General features: G+C 44.7%; 1 protein-coding gene across 1 annotated transcript in view; it reads right to left on the bottom strand.

Moving 5' to 3' along the window:
* LOC115468218 overlaps positions 1 to 16,902 on the bottom strand; it is a 127,251-nt gene that overhangs the window by 97,157 nt on the left and 13,192 nt on the right. The window contains 6 exon segments of the mRNA XM_030199752.1: positions 5,521 to 5,634; positions 5,789 to 5,899; positions 6,981 to 7,107; positions 11,523 to 11,683; positions 14,690 to 14,803; positions 14,943 to 15,056. Of these exon segments, the coding sequence (XP_030055612.1) occupies positions 5,521 to 5,634; positions 5,789 to 5,899; positions 6,981 to 7,107; positions 11,523 to 11,683; positions 14,690 to 14,803; positions 14,943 to 15,056 (741 nt within the window).

Below are 16,902 nucleotides of genomic sequence, written 5' to 3'. Positions count from 1 at the left end.
CCCCTTCACCCCTTAGGGCTATAGTAATGGTGTAGACTTGTGGGGAGTGGGTTTTGAGGGGGATTTGGGGGGCTCAACACCCAAGGGAAGGGTGCTATGCACCTGGGAGCTGTTTTACCTTTTTTTTTTTTGTAAAAGTGCCCCCCTAGGGTGCCCAGTTGGTGGTCCTGGCATGTGAGGGGGACCAGTGCACTACGAATCCTGGCCCCTCCCACGAATAAATGTCTTGGAGTTATTCATTTTTGAGCTGGGCGCTTTCGGTTTCCATTATCGCTGAAAAACAAAAACGCCCAGCTCAAAAAAAGATAAACGTCCATGTTTTTCAAAAATACGGTTCGGTCCGCCCCTTCACGGACCCGTTCTCGGAGATAAACGCCCATGGAGATAGACGTTTCTGTTCGATTATGCCCCTTATGGTCTTCTCTATTTTGGTCAATTTATAGGAGATGACCAAATGCTACATTTTGGAACGTTACAAGTTCATTATCAACTGGGTAGCTAGAGATGTTATTCCCTTACCTTCGATAAACATTTCATTCAGGTAGAACAACTAATAGCAGGGGGCGGAGACCTTATGTCAGCTTTTGAAACTTTAGTGGGTGGACAAGTTGGTAGGGGTTATATATCTTTTGTTTATGGGCTCCTCAGCACCTTAGATAAATGGAAGGCTACCTACAGGGGGGCATGGGACAGGGATGTATTGTAAGCCACATTGAGCCTGCAAAGAGGTGGGAAAATGTGGGATACAAATGCAACAAATAAATAAAGAAATAAATCTAGAGGGTTTTCTGACGAGGAAAGGGAAACTGTCTCAATGTGATCTCATAAATTGTAAAATGCACCTCAGATTATTGAGAATGTGTAATGGAACAGAATTTTAAAGGCCGTTTTTCAGCCCTGTCTTGAACGAGCAGAGCACTTGGGGTCTGTATTGTTGATTAGAAGTAATTCTGTTTCATTCATTGTTTAAGTGTCGTCTTAAAGGACTAAAAGTAACTTTTCTTGTAAATACAAAAACAACAGGCTGGAATGTTCTTGAAGCCAGCTTGTGCAGGGGGGATGCAGGATGTGCTTGAGGTTCAGGAGGAAAACCACCTGGCCAGTGTTTCTTGTTGTCTGAAACCCAGAGCATGTGACTGCATGTGTTCATTCTGGTAATTTTCCTCTGCTCTGAATTCTCTACAAAGGAGGTCATACTGCGGTGAGAGCTTTGAGGTTATCTGCAAGCAGACGTGCTGTGCAGAAGTAGAGATCAATGGATCCGTTCCTGTGTTCAGACTTCAAGCTCTCGCTGGACCTGGCTTCCCCAGCTGATGATAAGAGCCTGAAATTCCTGACCAGTGATGATTGTATGTATATAATGTATTGGTTCTTTTCCTGTTCTAATAGATGCAAAGACCAGTGATGTAATGATTGTTAGTTCCTTTCCTGGTCTAAAGAACTCTTTGCATTGGCTTAGATGTAGAGACCAGTGATGTAACGATTGTTTACACAGGTAATCATTGTGTTTGCTTCTTTTCCTGGTCTAAGTAGAGACCAGTGATGCAATAATTGTTTATACAGCTAATCTTGTATGTGTCAAGTGTACAGCGCTGCCTACGTCTAGTAGCACTATAGAAATGATTAGTAGTAGTAGTCTTTGGGATTCCGGAATCTTGCTACTCTTTGGGATTCTGCATGGAATCTTACTACTCTTTGGGATTCTGGAATCTTGCTACTCTTTGGATTCCGGAATCTTGCTACTCTTTGTCATCCCTTATTTGTCCTGTTTGTCTGTCCTAATTAGATTGTAAGCTCTGTTGAGCAGGGACTGTCTCTTCATGTTCAAGTGTACAGCGCTGCATACGTCTAGTAGCTCTATAGAAATGATAAGTAGTAGTAGTAGTGCTAACCATTACATATATATATATATATACACACTTGTTTTATACCTTTCTTTTAGTTAGATGGTTTAATTAGTGTGTATAGCTCCTAATTTGACTCAATCAGTTTGCATGTTTCTTAATTATTGTATAGACTGAAGCAATAATTATTTATACACTCTCCATTTGAATAAAGAGTTTCATTTACCCAATACGAATCCAAAAGAATCTGCATTGACATAGTAACATAGCAGATAACGGCAGAAAAAGACCTGCACGGTCCATCCAGTCGCATTATTTCATTCTTTGAGCAGTCTGTGGTAATTAGGTGAGCAGGCTGCAATACCAAGGCAAAACAGAATGGTCTTAAGGTACTGGTGAGATGGCATTACTCTCCATCTAGACTGCAAGCCATTATGAGGAAAGGGGATGGTTTATGCTGAAGAGGGTGTAGCCGGAGGGGAACATATACTCACATTTGGTGGGAATGTCCTAGGGTCCAGAAATTATTGAAGGAGGTATCTGCATATGGGCAACAGTTATATACCGTGTACTGTGGAAAATGCCCTGTGGGAGAGTGGAAGGGATAACAGGAGCTATGGATAAATTAATGCTATTGGTTTTTACAACAGCTCGACTGCTGATTGCCTCACATTGGCATACACGGGACATGCCAAAACAGGCTGTATATTATATGCAAACGATATAGATTGACTACCTTAAAATCTAATAAATGGAAATATTATCAAGAAATGTGGGGAAGATTTCTCCACTTGGAAGGACATTCTCTGAATTTTAGGGAGCGCAATGGGAGAAGAGAAGGGATGGGGAGGGTCTATTTTTAGTTTTTCATTATTGGAGGTGGCTGTTCGTTATATATAAAATGGACACACGTTCTTAATTTTTTCTGTTAAGAGATGCTGTCAGTTATTTTGATTGAAAATTCATATAAAGTTACAAAAAAAAAAGAAAATGGAGGTTGTGAATTCCTGTGGCAGCCTTGTGAGACTGCTGTGCCATTTTCGAACTGGGAATGGTATCATAGTAACATAGTAGATGACGGCAGAAAAAGACCTGCACGGTCCATCCAGTCTGCCCAACAAGACAAACCCATAGGTGTATACCTTACCTTGATTTGTACCTGTCATTTTCAGGGCACAGACCGTATAAGTCTGCCCACCACTATCCTCGCCTCCCAACCACCAACCCCTCTTCCCCCCACCGGCTCCGACACCCAATTTCGGCTAAGCTCCTGAGGATCCATTCCTTCTGCCAAGGATTCCTTTATGTATATCGCACGCATGTTTGAATTTCGTTACTGTTTTCATCTCCACCACCTCCCGCGATAAGCTGCATTATGTACTGTGATTTGCATTAATCTATCAGCAATACAAAATGTCAAACTGAACCATGTCAATCTACTACTACTACTACTTATCATTTCTATAGCGCTATTAGACATACGCAGCGCTGTACACTTGAACATGAAGAAACAGTCCCTCCTCGATAGAGCTTACAATCTAATTAGGACAGACAAACAGGACAAACAAGACATAAGGGAATATGAGGATGATAAAATAAGGGTTCTGAACAAGTGAATAAGGGTTAGGAGTTAAAAGCAGCATCAAAAAGGTGGGCTTTTAGCTTAGATTTGAAGACGGCCAGAGATGGAGCTTGCCGTACCGGCTCAGGAAGTCTATTCCAGGCATAAGGTGCAGCAAGATAAAAAGAACGGATTCTGGAGTTATCAGTGGAGGAGAAGGGTGCAGATAAGAGAGATTTACCCAGTGAACAGAGTTCCCGGGGAGGAATGTAGGGAGAGATGAGAGTGGAGAGGTACTGAGGAGCTGCAGAGTGAATGCACTTATAGGTCAATAAGAGGAGTTTGAACTGTATGCGGAAATGGATAGGAAGCCAGTGAAGTGACTTGAGGAGAGGGCTAATATGAGCATAACGACACTGGCGGAATATTAGTTGTGCAGCAGAATTTTGAATAGATTGAAGAGGAGAGAGATGGCTAAGTGGGAGACCTGTGAGAAGCAAGTTGCAATAGTCTAAGCGAGAGGTGATAAGAGTGTGGATGAGGGTTCTGGTAGTGTGCTCAGAAAGGAAAGGGTGAATTTTGGTGATATTATAGAGAAAGAAACAACAGGTTTTAGCAGTCTGCTGAATATGTGCAGAGAAGGAGAGGGAGGAGTTGAAGATGACCCCAAGGTTACGAGCTGATGAGACAGGAAGGATGAGAGTGTTATCCACAGAATTAGAGAATGGGGGAAGAGGAAAAGTTGGTTTAAGGGGAAAGATAAGAAGCTCAGTCTTGGTCATGTTTAGTTTCAGATGGCACTGAGACATCCAGGCAGCCATGTCAGACAGGCAGGCTGATACTTTGGCCTGGATTTCGGCTGAGATTTCTGGTGTGGCGAGGTAGATCTGGGTGTCATCAGCGTAAAGATGATACTGAAAACCATGGGATGAGATCAGAGTACCAAGGGAAGAAGTATAGATGGAGAAAAGAAGAGGTCCCAGGACAGATCCCTGAGGTACACCAACTGACAGTGGGATAGAAGTAGAGGAGGATCCACTAGAGTATACACTAAAGGTACACTGGGAGAGATAAGAAGAAAACTAGGAAAGAACAGAGCTCTGAAATCCAAGTGAGGACAGCGTATCAAGGAGTAGGCTGTGATCAACAGTGTCAAAAGCAGCAGATAGATCGAGAAAGATGAGGACAGAACAGAGACCTTTGGATCTGGCCAGGAACAGATCATTGGAGACTTTAGCAAGCACTGTTTCAGTTGAATGAAGGGGGCGAAAGCCAGATTGAAGTGGATCAAGAATAGCTTGAGATGAAAGAAAGTCAAAGCAACGGCGGTGAACATCACATTCAAGTATCTTGGATAGGAAAGGGAGGAGGGAGATGGGGCGATAGTTGGAAGGACAGGTAGGGTCCAATGAAGGTTTTTTAAGGAGTGGAGTGATTACGGCATGTTTGAAGGCATCAGGAACAGTCACAGTGGAAAGTGAAAGACTGAGGATATGACAGATAAAAGGGATGACAGTAGGAGAGATAGTGTTAAGTAGATGGGTGGGAATATGATCAGAGGAACAGGTAGTTAGTTTCGAGGAGGAAAGAAGATGTGTAGTTTCCTCTTCAGTGATTTCAGTAAAGGAAGAAAGGGAGGCAGGGGTTGAAGGGTTGAGAGAATGGACTAAGGGAAGGAGAGGTGGAGGTGACCTGGTTGAGAATTCAAGTTTAATCTTGTGAACCTTATCATGAAAGTACTCAGCCAGAGTCTGGGGGGAGTTGGAGGTGAAGGCACTTTGAGGAGAGAGTTCAGTGTGGCAATGAGACGTCGAGGGTTTGAGCCAATCCATAGTGCAGAAGCCTCTCCACCTCCAGCAGCCCTTTCAACAGTACAGATTTCTCAACCCCAAAACACTCTAGGGTAAAGGGTTTTGCAGATCTGATCCCAACCCTGAGATACTCACCTCTATCAGTGCCTCCTCCATCTCCACAGACAGTTTAATCTGTCCAAAGTAGGGAAATAGACAGAGGCAGGAGAAGAGGCGACGACAACCTTTTATCCCAGCAGCGTTGAATTCCTAAATGGTCCCAGCTGACTTCAGTAAAGATGTGCAGGAGGAATTTTATACTTACTTGTTATAGAAGGATGAGTCTGTTCAGACATCTCTGATTCAGGATTATTCATGAAGGGGACATCTTCCTCTTGTTTAATACTCGGTGAGAACATAGATGTTACAACTGGAAGGTCTGTGATGAGAAAACAAATTTACAAGGATTCACCAAGTATCTGATAATACTAAATTAGGAAACTGATTTTAAGCGTCCAAATGTTTGGTGTTATTGACCCCATCTCCTGTGATTGAAAAATGCAAAGCCCATTAAATACAAAACATTTACTTACTGTTAAAGTCATTTGGATTTTCTTTTCCCTCCCACTTAAATTGTTGAGTGAAATATTTCTCATCTTCCATTTTAATCTTGAATAGAGCATCAGGATTAACAATTGAATAACCTGTTGATAAAAAGTAGGAAAATTACATTGAAATTGCATTTTTAGAATCCCTCGGAAGGTTCCCTCTGCTTCATGTTTTGATGGAGCAGTGCGTGATTTGTGCATGGACGTCTGTGTATAGGTATCTTGGGGTATGTGTATTTGTCTGACAAAGCTTTGAGAGAAGAGACAGCAGTGGTCCGACACTTACTACTACTTAACATTTCTAAAGCGCTACTAGGGTTACGCAGCGTTGTACAGTTTAACAAAGAAGGACAGTCCCTGCTCAAAGGAGCTTACAATCTAAAGGACGAAATGTCAAGTTGGGGCAGTCTAGATTTCCTGAATAGAGGTATAATGGTTAGGTGCCGAATGCGACATTGAAGAGGTGTGCTTTGAGCAAGGATTTGAAGATGGGCAGGGAGGGAGCTTGGCGTATGGACTCGGGGAGTTTATTCCAAGCATAGGGTGAGGCGAGGCAGAAAGGGCGGAGCCTGGAGTTGGCAGTGGAGGAGAAGGGTGCTGAGAGGAGGGATTTGTCCTGTGAGCGGAGGTTTCGGGTAGTAACGTAGGGGAGATTATTATATCATAGAGGTTTTCTGGTATAGAGAATTCTCTTCATTTCCCTCCTAGGTGGAGGCATTGCAGCTGCCAATCTACTGGTTATCATTTGGGGAGGTTATATGTTGTACAGTATAGTTGACTCGTGTGCAACTGATATGTCATGACGTTATGCAGAAGTCTCAGAGGAAATCTGAGAAGTAAATCCTCTCTCTGGTCTTCGGTGCCAAAATATTCTGAATAGGAATGGGAGAGAGATTCCAGCTGGTGTTGTGTGAAGCCTCTAGTTTAACCCTTTAGTGTCCAATGTTCCCATATGGCTTATTACGGGAACACTGGACACTGAAGGGTTAAGGTCTACGTTTTATGTAAAAAAGAACAGCATCTTTTGCAGATCCTGTAGCAGTGGTGTCTTTCACAGGCCCCTATTGCATATGGGATGGCATTAGAAGCCAGGATCTTAAATTTCAGGTGCCCATGGTATCTAGTTCCTGTGATTTTTATGTGCTTGAGTGGTAGATGACAGAAAACACATATTCACCTCGTGAGAGGAGGATGGCATGAATCTCCTTGATGACCTTCTTGTACAGCTCCTTCTGCCAGTCTCCTAGAAGGTCCCAGTCCACTTCCAAGAAATAAGCAGCAACATCCTTGAAAGTGACCAATGCCTAGAACAGCAAACAAAAACAAAAACAATAAAACCTATGAACGAAATGTCAGCAGAGTCATGAATTAATCCTAGATTACAGATTTGATTCTGAATTGGAAAAGGTTCGAGAAAGGAGGGTAAAGACAAAAATGAAGAGAAGAGCAGAGCTGATCAGTAGGTACCACCATCATCTCAGTCTTTTCCATATTCATTGTTGGGCCATTTTGAGCCCACTGTGCTGAAATCTCAGACTTATACGGTCTGTGCCAGAGCCGGTGGTGGGAGGCGGGGCTGGTGGTTGGGAGGCGGGGATAATGCTGGGCAGACTTATATGGTCTGTGCCAGAGCCGGTGGTGGGAGGCAGGACTGGTGGTTGGGAGGTGGGGATGGTGCTGGGCAGACTTATACAGTCTGTGCCAGAGCCGTTGGGGGGAGGCGGGGCTGGTGGTTGGGAGGCGGGGATAATGCTGGGCAGACTTATACGGTCTGTGCCAGAGCCGGTGGTGGGAGGCGGGACTGGTGGTTGGGAGGTGGGGATGGTGCTGGGCAGACTTATACGGTCTGTGCCAGAGCCGGTGGTGGGAGGAGGGGCTGGTGGTTGGGAGGTGGGGATAGTGCTGGGCAGACTTACACGGTCTGTGCCAGAGCTGGTGGTGGGAGGCGGGACTGGTGGTTGGGAGGCGGGGATAGTGCTGGGCAGACTTATACGGTCTGTGCCAGAACCGGTGGTAGGAGGCGGGGCTGGTGGTTGGGAGGTGGGGATAGTGCTGGGCAGACTTACATGGTCTGTGCCCTGAAAAGGACCGGTACAAATCAAGGTAAGGTATACACAAAAAGTAGCACATGTGAGTTTATCTTGTTGGGCAGACTGGATGGACCGTGCAGGTCTTTTTCTGCCGTCATCTACTATATATATATATATATAATGCAGAGAAGAGCAGAGCTGATCAGTAGGTACCACCATCATCTCAGTCTTTTCCATATTCATTGTTGGGCCATCTTGAGCCCACTGTGCTGAAATCTCACTATCTGTGACTGATGAGAACCGAGAGACTTAGAAAAAAGTGCAAATCGATAATATAGCATCAGCGTAAAAACTGACAAACAGCACTCTGCCACAAAAGATCACATAAAGAGGACATATAGATGTCAAATAATAACAGCAGAAAACACAGAACCCCAAGAGACCTCCCCCCCCCCCCCGCCAATACTAAACCTCTGTGGTGGAATTGAATATCCAGTTTATTTTTGGCTGGTTTCGACTTAACTGGCTGATATTCAACGTTGACCAGTTTAGTTGAAACCTGTCAAAGATATTCAAGCTATTCATATGCTTTAAGAAGGACAGAGATGGCAGAAAAGGGGGGGGGGGGAGATTTGTCACCACAGGCTATGTTCATAGGCAAATCATTCACCCTATACAACAATTAATTTGAAGTTCTTTGAGAAAAGCGCAAAATAAAAGCATAAAATATACCAAATAATCTTAAGGCCCTTTATATTACTTTAGGTAACCTTACTCTCTTAGCAAGTTTGAATAACTAAACAATTCACCAATATTGAGATGCAGACAGCAATCTAGCAGTAAGATGTGGCACTTAATTCAAAAGACTGGATAGCACCCATGTATGCTTATCTCCCTGCTGATGAGAGATCACATGTGTGTACCCAGTGCAAAGAGCTCCTGGTTCTCAAAGAATGAGTCTGAGGCTAGAGTACCAGAATTGGAAGCACTGAAGCAGACAGAGAGGAATACAGAGGAGAACAAACACGGACATAGTAGACAAGTCCCATCTCTAGTCTGGCAGCCTCTGTACTATCTTGGTAGAGAGATCATCTAAAAAAGGAAAGCATCACTTTGGTGAGGCAGAAATAATTCAATAGCCAGAATCCAGCCTCCAAAGAAGTATCATCCTCTCGCACTGAGGATGTGTCTTCAGGAGCTTCTGCTAGAGAGGGAAAGGTAAGGATGGTGTGAAGGAGGCAGATCTCACACATTACCAAGATAGGATTTTAAACAGTGATGGGGAGGAGCCAGCTGTCTTGATACCTGTGGGTACCAAAAACATAGGAAAGTGTGGAAGGGAAGTCCTGGAAGCCAAAGTTAGGCTCTTAGATAGAAAGCTGAAATCCAGAAGCTCCAGAGCAACATTCTCAGAAATACTCCCTTGTTCCACGTGCAGAACCCAAAAGATAAAGAAAAGATACAAAAGAACAAAAAACCTCGCAGAGATAATGGCACTCAGAAGATAGCGAAGGTGACTCAAAAAAAACCCCAACGATGCTGTGTAGTCTTGAAAGTTTATTACACAATGACGGCGACTCAAGACGGCCCGTGTTTCAGCCCAATGGCCTACCTCAAGAGTCTTCTTGTGTTAAGCGGCGAGTCTTTTGGTGTCACTTCCTGGTTTCAGGTATTTCTAGTCTTATTTATTATGATAATGCTCAAAAAAGGTGGGACGCACTGCAACTAGCACTGAACAACCTAACAGCGCGCTTCAAATTAACTTCAGACTCCTTCAAACAGTTAGGACTGTTGACAGTCACTCAGGAGTAGATGGACTGGGATTAGGTATCTTTAAAAGGATACTATCAGAACAGGGAAGTAAGGGCATCCCGATAGGGAAATTGCAACACAGGCAGAAGTAGGCCAGATTACTACTACTACTACTATTTAGCATTTCTATAGCGCTACAAGGCGTACGCAGCGCTGCACAAACATAGAAGAAAGACAGTCCCTGCTCAAAGAGCTATGTAATAAAAGTGAGCCAAGTATAGGACAATCTAGCCATTGTGACATCACTGATGAGGTTGGCTCTTATTGGTGGACTGAGGCATTATGACATCACAATATTAGCTCTGGTTACAAGAGACTACTACTACTACTATTTAGCATTTCTATAGCGCTACAAGGCGTACGCAGCGCTGCACAAACATAGAAGAAAGACAGTCCCTGCTCAAAGAGCTTACAATCTAATAGACAAAAAATAAATAAAGTAAGCAGATCAAATCAATTAATGTGAACGGGAAGGAAGAGAGGAGGGTAGGTGGAGGCGAGTGGTTACAAGTGGTTACGAGTCAAAAGCAATGTTAAAGAGGTGGGCTCAAATGCCTTCAAAGGGTGAGTAGATGGAGAGTAAAGACTGCTAACTATCCCTGTCAACGACTAAGCAAGCTGTAAATACAGTACAGAGAAAAAAAACACACTTTGAAATGTCTGTATACAAATCCTAGAAGCCTGAAAAATAAGGGAAAGTTAGAGTATATTACAATTAGGGGCCCTTTTACTATGCCGCGGTAAGGCTACTGGGGCAATGGCGCTCGACAATCCGGCTCTATCGACGGGCACACCATTTCCAGCCCGGATTATTTTTTGGGGAGGAGCAGCGAGGGCAGTGGTAAAAAGAGGGCCTCTGATCTGTGGAAGGAAGATAACCAATGGAAGGAACACTCTGAAATCAGGGTCCAAATTATATCACCATGGATTAAACTGGAGGGTGGTAGGGCTATATGTTAACGAGGAAATTGAGTGAAACAGAATAAAAATTCAGCAGGAAACTGATTGTAAAGAGAGAGAGAGGTCAGAAAGAGTGAGAGACAAAGGGAAGATCATAAAACTTGGTAAAGGAGTTCGATTCCCACTTCAGGCACAGGCAGCTCCTTGTGACTCTGGCCAAGTCACTTAACCCTCCATTGCCCCATGTAAGCCGCATTGAGCCTGCCATGAGTGGGAAAGTGCAGGGTACAAATGTAACAAAAAATAAAATAGATACTATTGGAGATTCTACATGGAATGATGCTACTATTGGAGATTCTACATGGAATGTTGTTGCTATTCCACTAGCAACATTCCATGTAGAAGGCTGCGCAGGCTTCTGTTTCTGTGAGTCTGACGTCCTGCCAGACTCACAGAAGCAGAAGCCTGCGCGGCCACATTGGTGATCTGCAAGGGCCGACTTCTACATGGAATGTTGCTAGTGGAATAGCAACAACATTCCATGTAGAATCTCCAATAGTAGCAACAGTGGAGGAGTGGCCTAGTGGTTAGGGTGGTGGACTTTGGTCCAGAGGAACTGAGTTGGATTCCCACTTCAGGCACAGGCAGCTCCTTGTGACTCTGGCCAAGTCACTTAACCCTCCATTGCCCCATGTAAGCTGCATTGAGCCTGCCATGAGTGAGAAAGTGCAGGGTACAAATGTAACAAAAAAAACAAAAATAATAGATACTAAAGAAGATAAAGGGAAGAGAGAGCGACATGGGATAAGGATGGGGAGAGAATAAGAGAAAGAAGAAATGAAAAAAAAGAAAAATAGAACAAACACATTATCTACACGACAAGAGTTAGAAGTCAGAGGCTGTGATTATAACACCTCATTCTCACTATCCCTGGTCCACAGGAGGGAATCTTTCTTATAGGAAAAGTTTGTTATCACCTCATTACTAGCTTTAATCGTAGCTTCATCACATGCTTCAGGCAGTTCCTCACATGTGCCCATGGTGGTCAGATTTCCTCTGTCCTCAGATCCCTGAGGCTCAGTCCTGAATCCTTTTTGCTCAAACTGGATTAAAATGTCAGGCTTAACATTGTGGGAGCCTATTATAGGAAAAAGACAGCAAAATATGCTTAAAACAAAAGTTACCACAGAGTCTTGTAATTGCCCAAAATTATTCACAGGGACCTCCACTGATACAGGACAAAAAAAAAAAAAAAGGGTACTGCTGTACTGATCATCATCAGAAATGTATTCTAGAAATACCCCGATATTTTCATACTGTGGTGAGCAACTCCTTTCTTAACAGCTACAAACAGCTCTGTTATACACACTAGTACTGCGTAAATATAATGAAAATGTCTGTCATCAGGAGTTTTGGGTTTTTTTTTTTTTTTTACACAGTTTTCCACCTAGTTTCTGTATAAATCAGATTTTACTGCACACTGAAAATTTGAAAACTGCTAAATCATTTTGAGATAGGTATTCAGCTTGAGGCAGTCAGCGATACTATCCAGTTAAGGGCCACCGAATATCTGGGAATGACCAGCTCAGTGTGGTTTAACTGGGCAGGACCCTCTCCTACCCAGTTAATAAACCCTTTTTAATATTGGACCCTAAAATTCTATAAGACAGAGCGGGAGAGGTCTTTAGCCCCCAGGTTTTTTTTTCCTTCTTCCCTTTATTTCCTCTCTATCCCTATGCATCTCCTTCCTCTCTTCCACCCCTCCATCCACATCCATCATTTCTGCTCTTTCCTCCCCTCCATACATGTTCAGCATTTTTCTTCTCTCCTCTTCCCTCCCCTCCAACCAGGTCCAGCATTTCTGCTCTCTTCTCTCCCCTCCATCCATGTGCATCTCCTTCCTCTCTGTCCCCTCCCCCATCCATGTGTAGCATTTCTCCCCTCCATTCTTGTCCAGCATTTCTCCTCTCTCCTCTTTCCCTCATCTGTCCAACATTCTCCTCTCTTCCCTCCCCTCCCCATGCATCTCTCTTTCCTACTCTCCATCCATGTCTAGCTTTTCTCCTCTCTTCCCTCCCCTCCATTCATGTTCAGAATTTTTCCTCTCCCCCTCCCCTCCATGTCCAGCATTTCTCCTCTCTCCTCCCCCTGCTCTTCATCCATGTGCAGCACTTCTCTCTCCTCTTCCCTCCCCTCCAACCAGGTCCAGCATTTCTGCTCTCTTCTCTCCCCTCCATACATGTTCAGCATTTTTCTTCTCTCCTCTTCCCTCCCCTCCAACCATGTCCAGCATTTCTCCTCTCTCCTCCCCCTGCTCTTCATCCATGTGCAGCACTTCTCCTCTCTCCTTTTCCCTCCCCTCCAACCATGTCCAGCATTTCTCCTCTCTCCTCCCCCTGCTCTTCATCCATGTGCAGCACTTCTCTCTCCTCTTCCCTCCCCTCCAACCAGGTCCAGCATTTCTGCTCTCTTCTCTCCCCTCCATACATGTTCAGCATTTTTCTTCTCTCCTCTTCCCTCCCCTCCAACCATGTCCAGCATTTCTCCTCTCTCCTCCCCCTGCTCTTCATCCATCTGCAGCACTTCTCCTCTCTCCTCTTCCCTCCCCTCCAACCATGTCCAGCATTTCTACTCTCTCCCACCTACCCTTCAACCTCACCCACTTTTTATTTCCTCACCTCCTTCAGTCCAACCCTTCCCCCGCCACCCATCTAGTATTTCTCTTCCTGCCTCTCCCGCTGCCTACCTTAGACAATCTGGGCCGCCCGGCACCAGCGCTAACTTTGAGGAGCCTCCGCACCCATGCACTCGGGAAGGTCCTGTTGGTTCCACACTCTCGGAGACGTATGCGTCAGAGTGGTACCAATAGGAACTCCAGGAGCAGAAACGCTTGAAAGCTCTTCGCTACTGAAGTTAGCGCTGGTGCCGGGCCTAGTACTCTATGATTACTATCAGCGGCCCAGACTGTCAGAGGCAGGCAGTGGTGGGAAACGGGATCAGCCTCACAGTGATGCCAACAGGGAAGCAGTAAAAAAATGGTTCTGGTACACTGTACCGGTGCCCATCGGCACAAAAAAAGCCCTGGTTATTTCACTGTTAACCCCAGTTATTAATAAATAAACCAGAACCAAAGAGGAAGAAAACACGATTTGGAATAACCTGCCAGAGACGGTGACAGAAAGGAAAGGAATATAAAAATAACTGGGACAGAAAGAGAGAGAAGTGATAGAAGAAGTCTGAGGGGTTGGATGAAGGACACCGGTCCGCATTTTACCTGATCGCCTACCCAAAATGGTAGATAGCCAGCACAGAAGAAAACTGATCTTGCAGAAGGTATCGTATAACTTCCATTCTCCTCTGTTCTACAATTAGCCCCTTCCCACAATAAACGTTAAGTCCTTAATTTCTTATTGGTCTGTCTTTAATAGATTCTTTTATTTAATTTATTTATTTATAACCATTTAAATTTTTACAAGCGATAAAACAACTTGCTGGAAATACAGAGAAAGTAATATGTAGGAATTATTTCAGTCAGGTGATTCTATTCTCTTCCTTAGACCACTAAATAGGGAGAGTGAAATAAGACAAGGAGATCAATTGAACAGTAAACAGGAAAAAAAAATGTGGTATTAACCTGATTATCCCCAGATATTACTCGTCTAACTCATTATTCCACATTGATCATCTGGTTGGCTTCTTCAAGGCCAATACGGTGTATAGTCAAATCATTTCATTGAAAAACATAGATATTGTCCAGTATTAGTTAGAAATAATACATCTGATTACATTCTTTCTCTTTTAAAAACCAGAAGTTATTTAACAATACGTATACTTAAGTCTCTAATTCAAATCCCACTGATTAAAGTAATCCCAGTTTTCACAGGCTTCACTCCTTTTAAAGTAATAATTTGAGGAAATTGTCTTGAATAGATTCTAAGCTTTGTCTCTTACGTGCCTGTGTACAGTGCTGTGTACGTCCAGTAGCGTTATAGAAATGATAAGTAGTACTACTAGTAGTATTAACGCTGCTCCTCAACCATACACCCTGGCAGAGAGGATAACAGGTTCTTATTCCATCAGATCTCAATTCCTAAATAATCCCGGCTGACTTTATTAAAATGTGCAGGAGGAATTTTATACTTACTCGTTACAGGAGGCTGAGTCTGTTCAGACGTCTCTGATTTAGGAGGATCCATCAAGGGGAGATCTTCCTCTTGTTTAACACTGAGTGAGATCACAGACGTTATAATCGGAGGGTCTGTTAACAGAAAACAAATCTAGAAGGATTCACCAAGGATACGATAATACTCGATTAGAAAATGGATTTTAAGTCTCTAAATGTCTGGAGACTTTCATCTGAAAATTCAGAGCCCTTCAAATCCAAAACATTTACTTACTCTTCATGGGATCATTTGGGTTTTCTTTTCCCTCCCACTCAAAATGTGGAGTGAAATATTTCTTGTCTTCCTTTTGTATCTTGAACATAACATCAGGATTAACAATTGAATAACCTGTAAGTAAGTAGGAAAACGGCATTTAAATGTATATGTTGTGACAAGGCTACATCCCAGATGTATAGAATGAAGCAGCAAAACCCTAAACTACATCTCCCAGAATGCATTTTCAGTCCCAGCAGTGAGAGCCCAGGGGATAGGCAAGCTGGCCATATACCGTCTCTGACCACAAGAGGGAGGGAGAATGAAGGAGCCCAGTTCCCCTGGACCCGCAATCAGTATATCATGCTGCCCACCTGTAATAGGGAGGGGTGGGGTGAGAAGCAGGAGGAGGATTGGATGGAAGAGGGGGTTAATCAGGCTGAGCAGGGAGAAGAAACCAGAATGGAATGGGAGCTTGAGAGCCTGGGGAGAGCAGCACCTGGAGGTTTGAAAATCCATATTGTTTTGAAAGTTATTTTGATTGAAACCTGCTTAAAGAGAGAAGCCTGTTTTCTTGTGGGTTAGACCTGTTTGCTGTGGGGAAACCCTGACTGTTGGGGGAGGTTGCTGGAAGAATTACAAACCTGGTTCCCCAAAAGCTTACCCTGATTATGTTGGAAAACTGTGGAATTTGAAAGACTTGTTTGGAGAGGGGGAGAAAATCCTGCTGAGAGGCAAGTACTGATCTTGCTACTGACTTGAAAAGGACAGGGGGCCGAGACTTTGTGTTTGGGGGCTTGTACACTAAGGTGGCTGTTTGATACTGAGACCCAGGTCTCCCCAAATAAGGGGGCTCAGTGGAGCAGCACAAGTTAAAGGATGAGTGTGAATAGGGTTACCATTCGTCCGGATTTCCCCGGACATGTCCTCTTTTTGAGGGCATGTCCGGGGCGTCCGGCGGATTTTGCCTGCACCCACGTTTGTCCGGATTTCTGGACAAACGTGGGCGCGGGTGCGGGCAGGCACGTGCGTGTGGGCGGGCGATCGGCGCCGTGGGTCTGGTCTCCCGTCCCCTCCCCTTCCTTACCATGTTCCCTGGTGGTCTAGTGACGTCTTCGGGGCAGGAAAGAGCCCCCTCTTTCCTGCCCGGAGCGCTGCCTCCCCTGTCTATCATCCTCCTCGGTCTGGCTGGGGATTCAAAATGGCCGCCGAGAGTTGAACTCTCGCGAGGCCGCTTCAACTCTCGGTGGCCATTTTGAATCCCCAGCCAGACCGAGGAGGATGCAGCAGGCAAGGGCAGGCAGCACTCCGGGCAGGAAAGAGGGGGCTCTTTCCTGCCCCGAAGAGAAGACGCTACTAGACCACCAGGGCTAGATAGTAAGTGAGGGGGGGGTATGTGAGAGGGGGGGAGGGGACTATGTGACGGGAGGGGGAGGGGGAATAGGGGTGGAACGAGGACCCGAAGGGGGCGTGACATGTGTCCTCTTTTTCAGAGGACACAAAATGGTAACCCTAAGTGTGAAAGAACTTGTTCCCCACAGGACTGAACTAATAAAGTGAATTTGCATATGATGACTGCCTTATTTGCATATTTGTGAAGTCTGGAGAATCCTAATTAGAGTCCCCGGAAAAGGGCAGTGGGTCACTGCCCCTGAACTGGAGGAGTGACCGGGGCACACTGGACATAACAGGGAAGGATTTCCAGCAGGAGGAAGGCCTGGCAGAGCAGTCACCCTGAGTAAGGAAGGAGCCCAGGATATAGAGGTTGGTGCGTGCTAGTGCCTAAGAGAGGACCAGCCAGAGTCCAGCTCAGGAGCCTCAAGGCCAGTGAGGCTGGGCAGAGAGCAGGAAGTGCATGCGTCTGTACAAGCTGCTCAGAAGTCAAGGGCCTGCACAGGAGCCACTAGAGGGCCTCAGCACACACAAGAACCCTCTGGGTGTTTACAATGTAAAAATTCTGGGGAGGTTTCATCTGTTTCCT

Source organism: Microcaecilia unicolor, chromosome 4 (assembly GCF_901765095.1).
Source record: "Microcaecilia unicolor chromosome 4, aMicUni1.1, whole genome shotgun sequence".
Taxonomy (NCBI): Eukaryota; Metazoa; Chordata; class Amphibia; order Gymnophiona; family Siphonopidae; genus Microcaecilia; species Microcaecilia unicolor.
The sequence above is the reverse complement of the archived record's forward strand: the minus strand, read 5'-3'. Positions and strand labels throughout refer to the sequence as shown.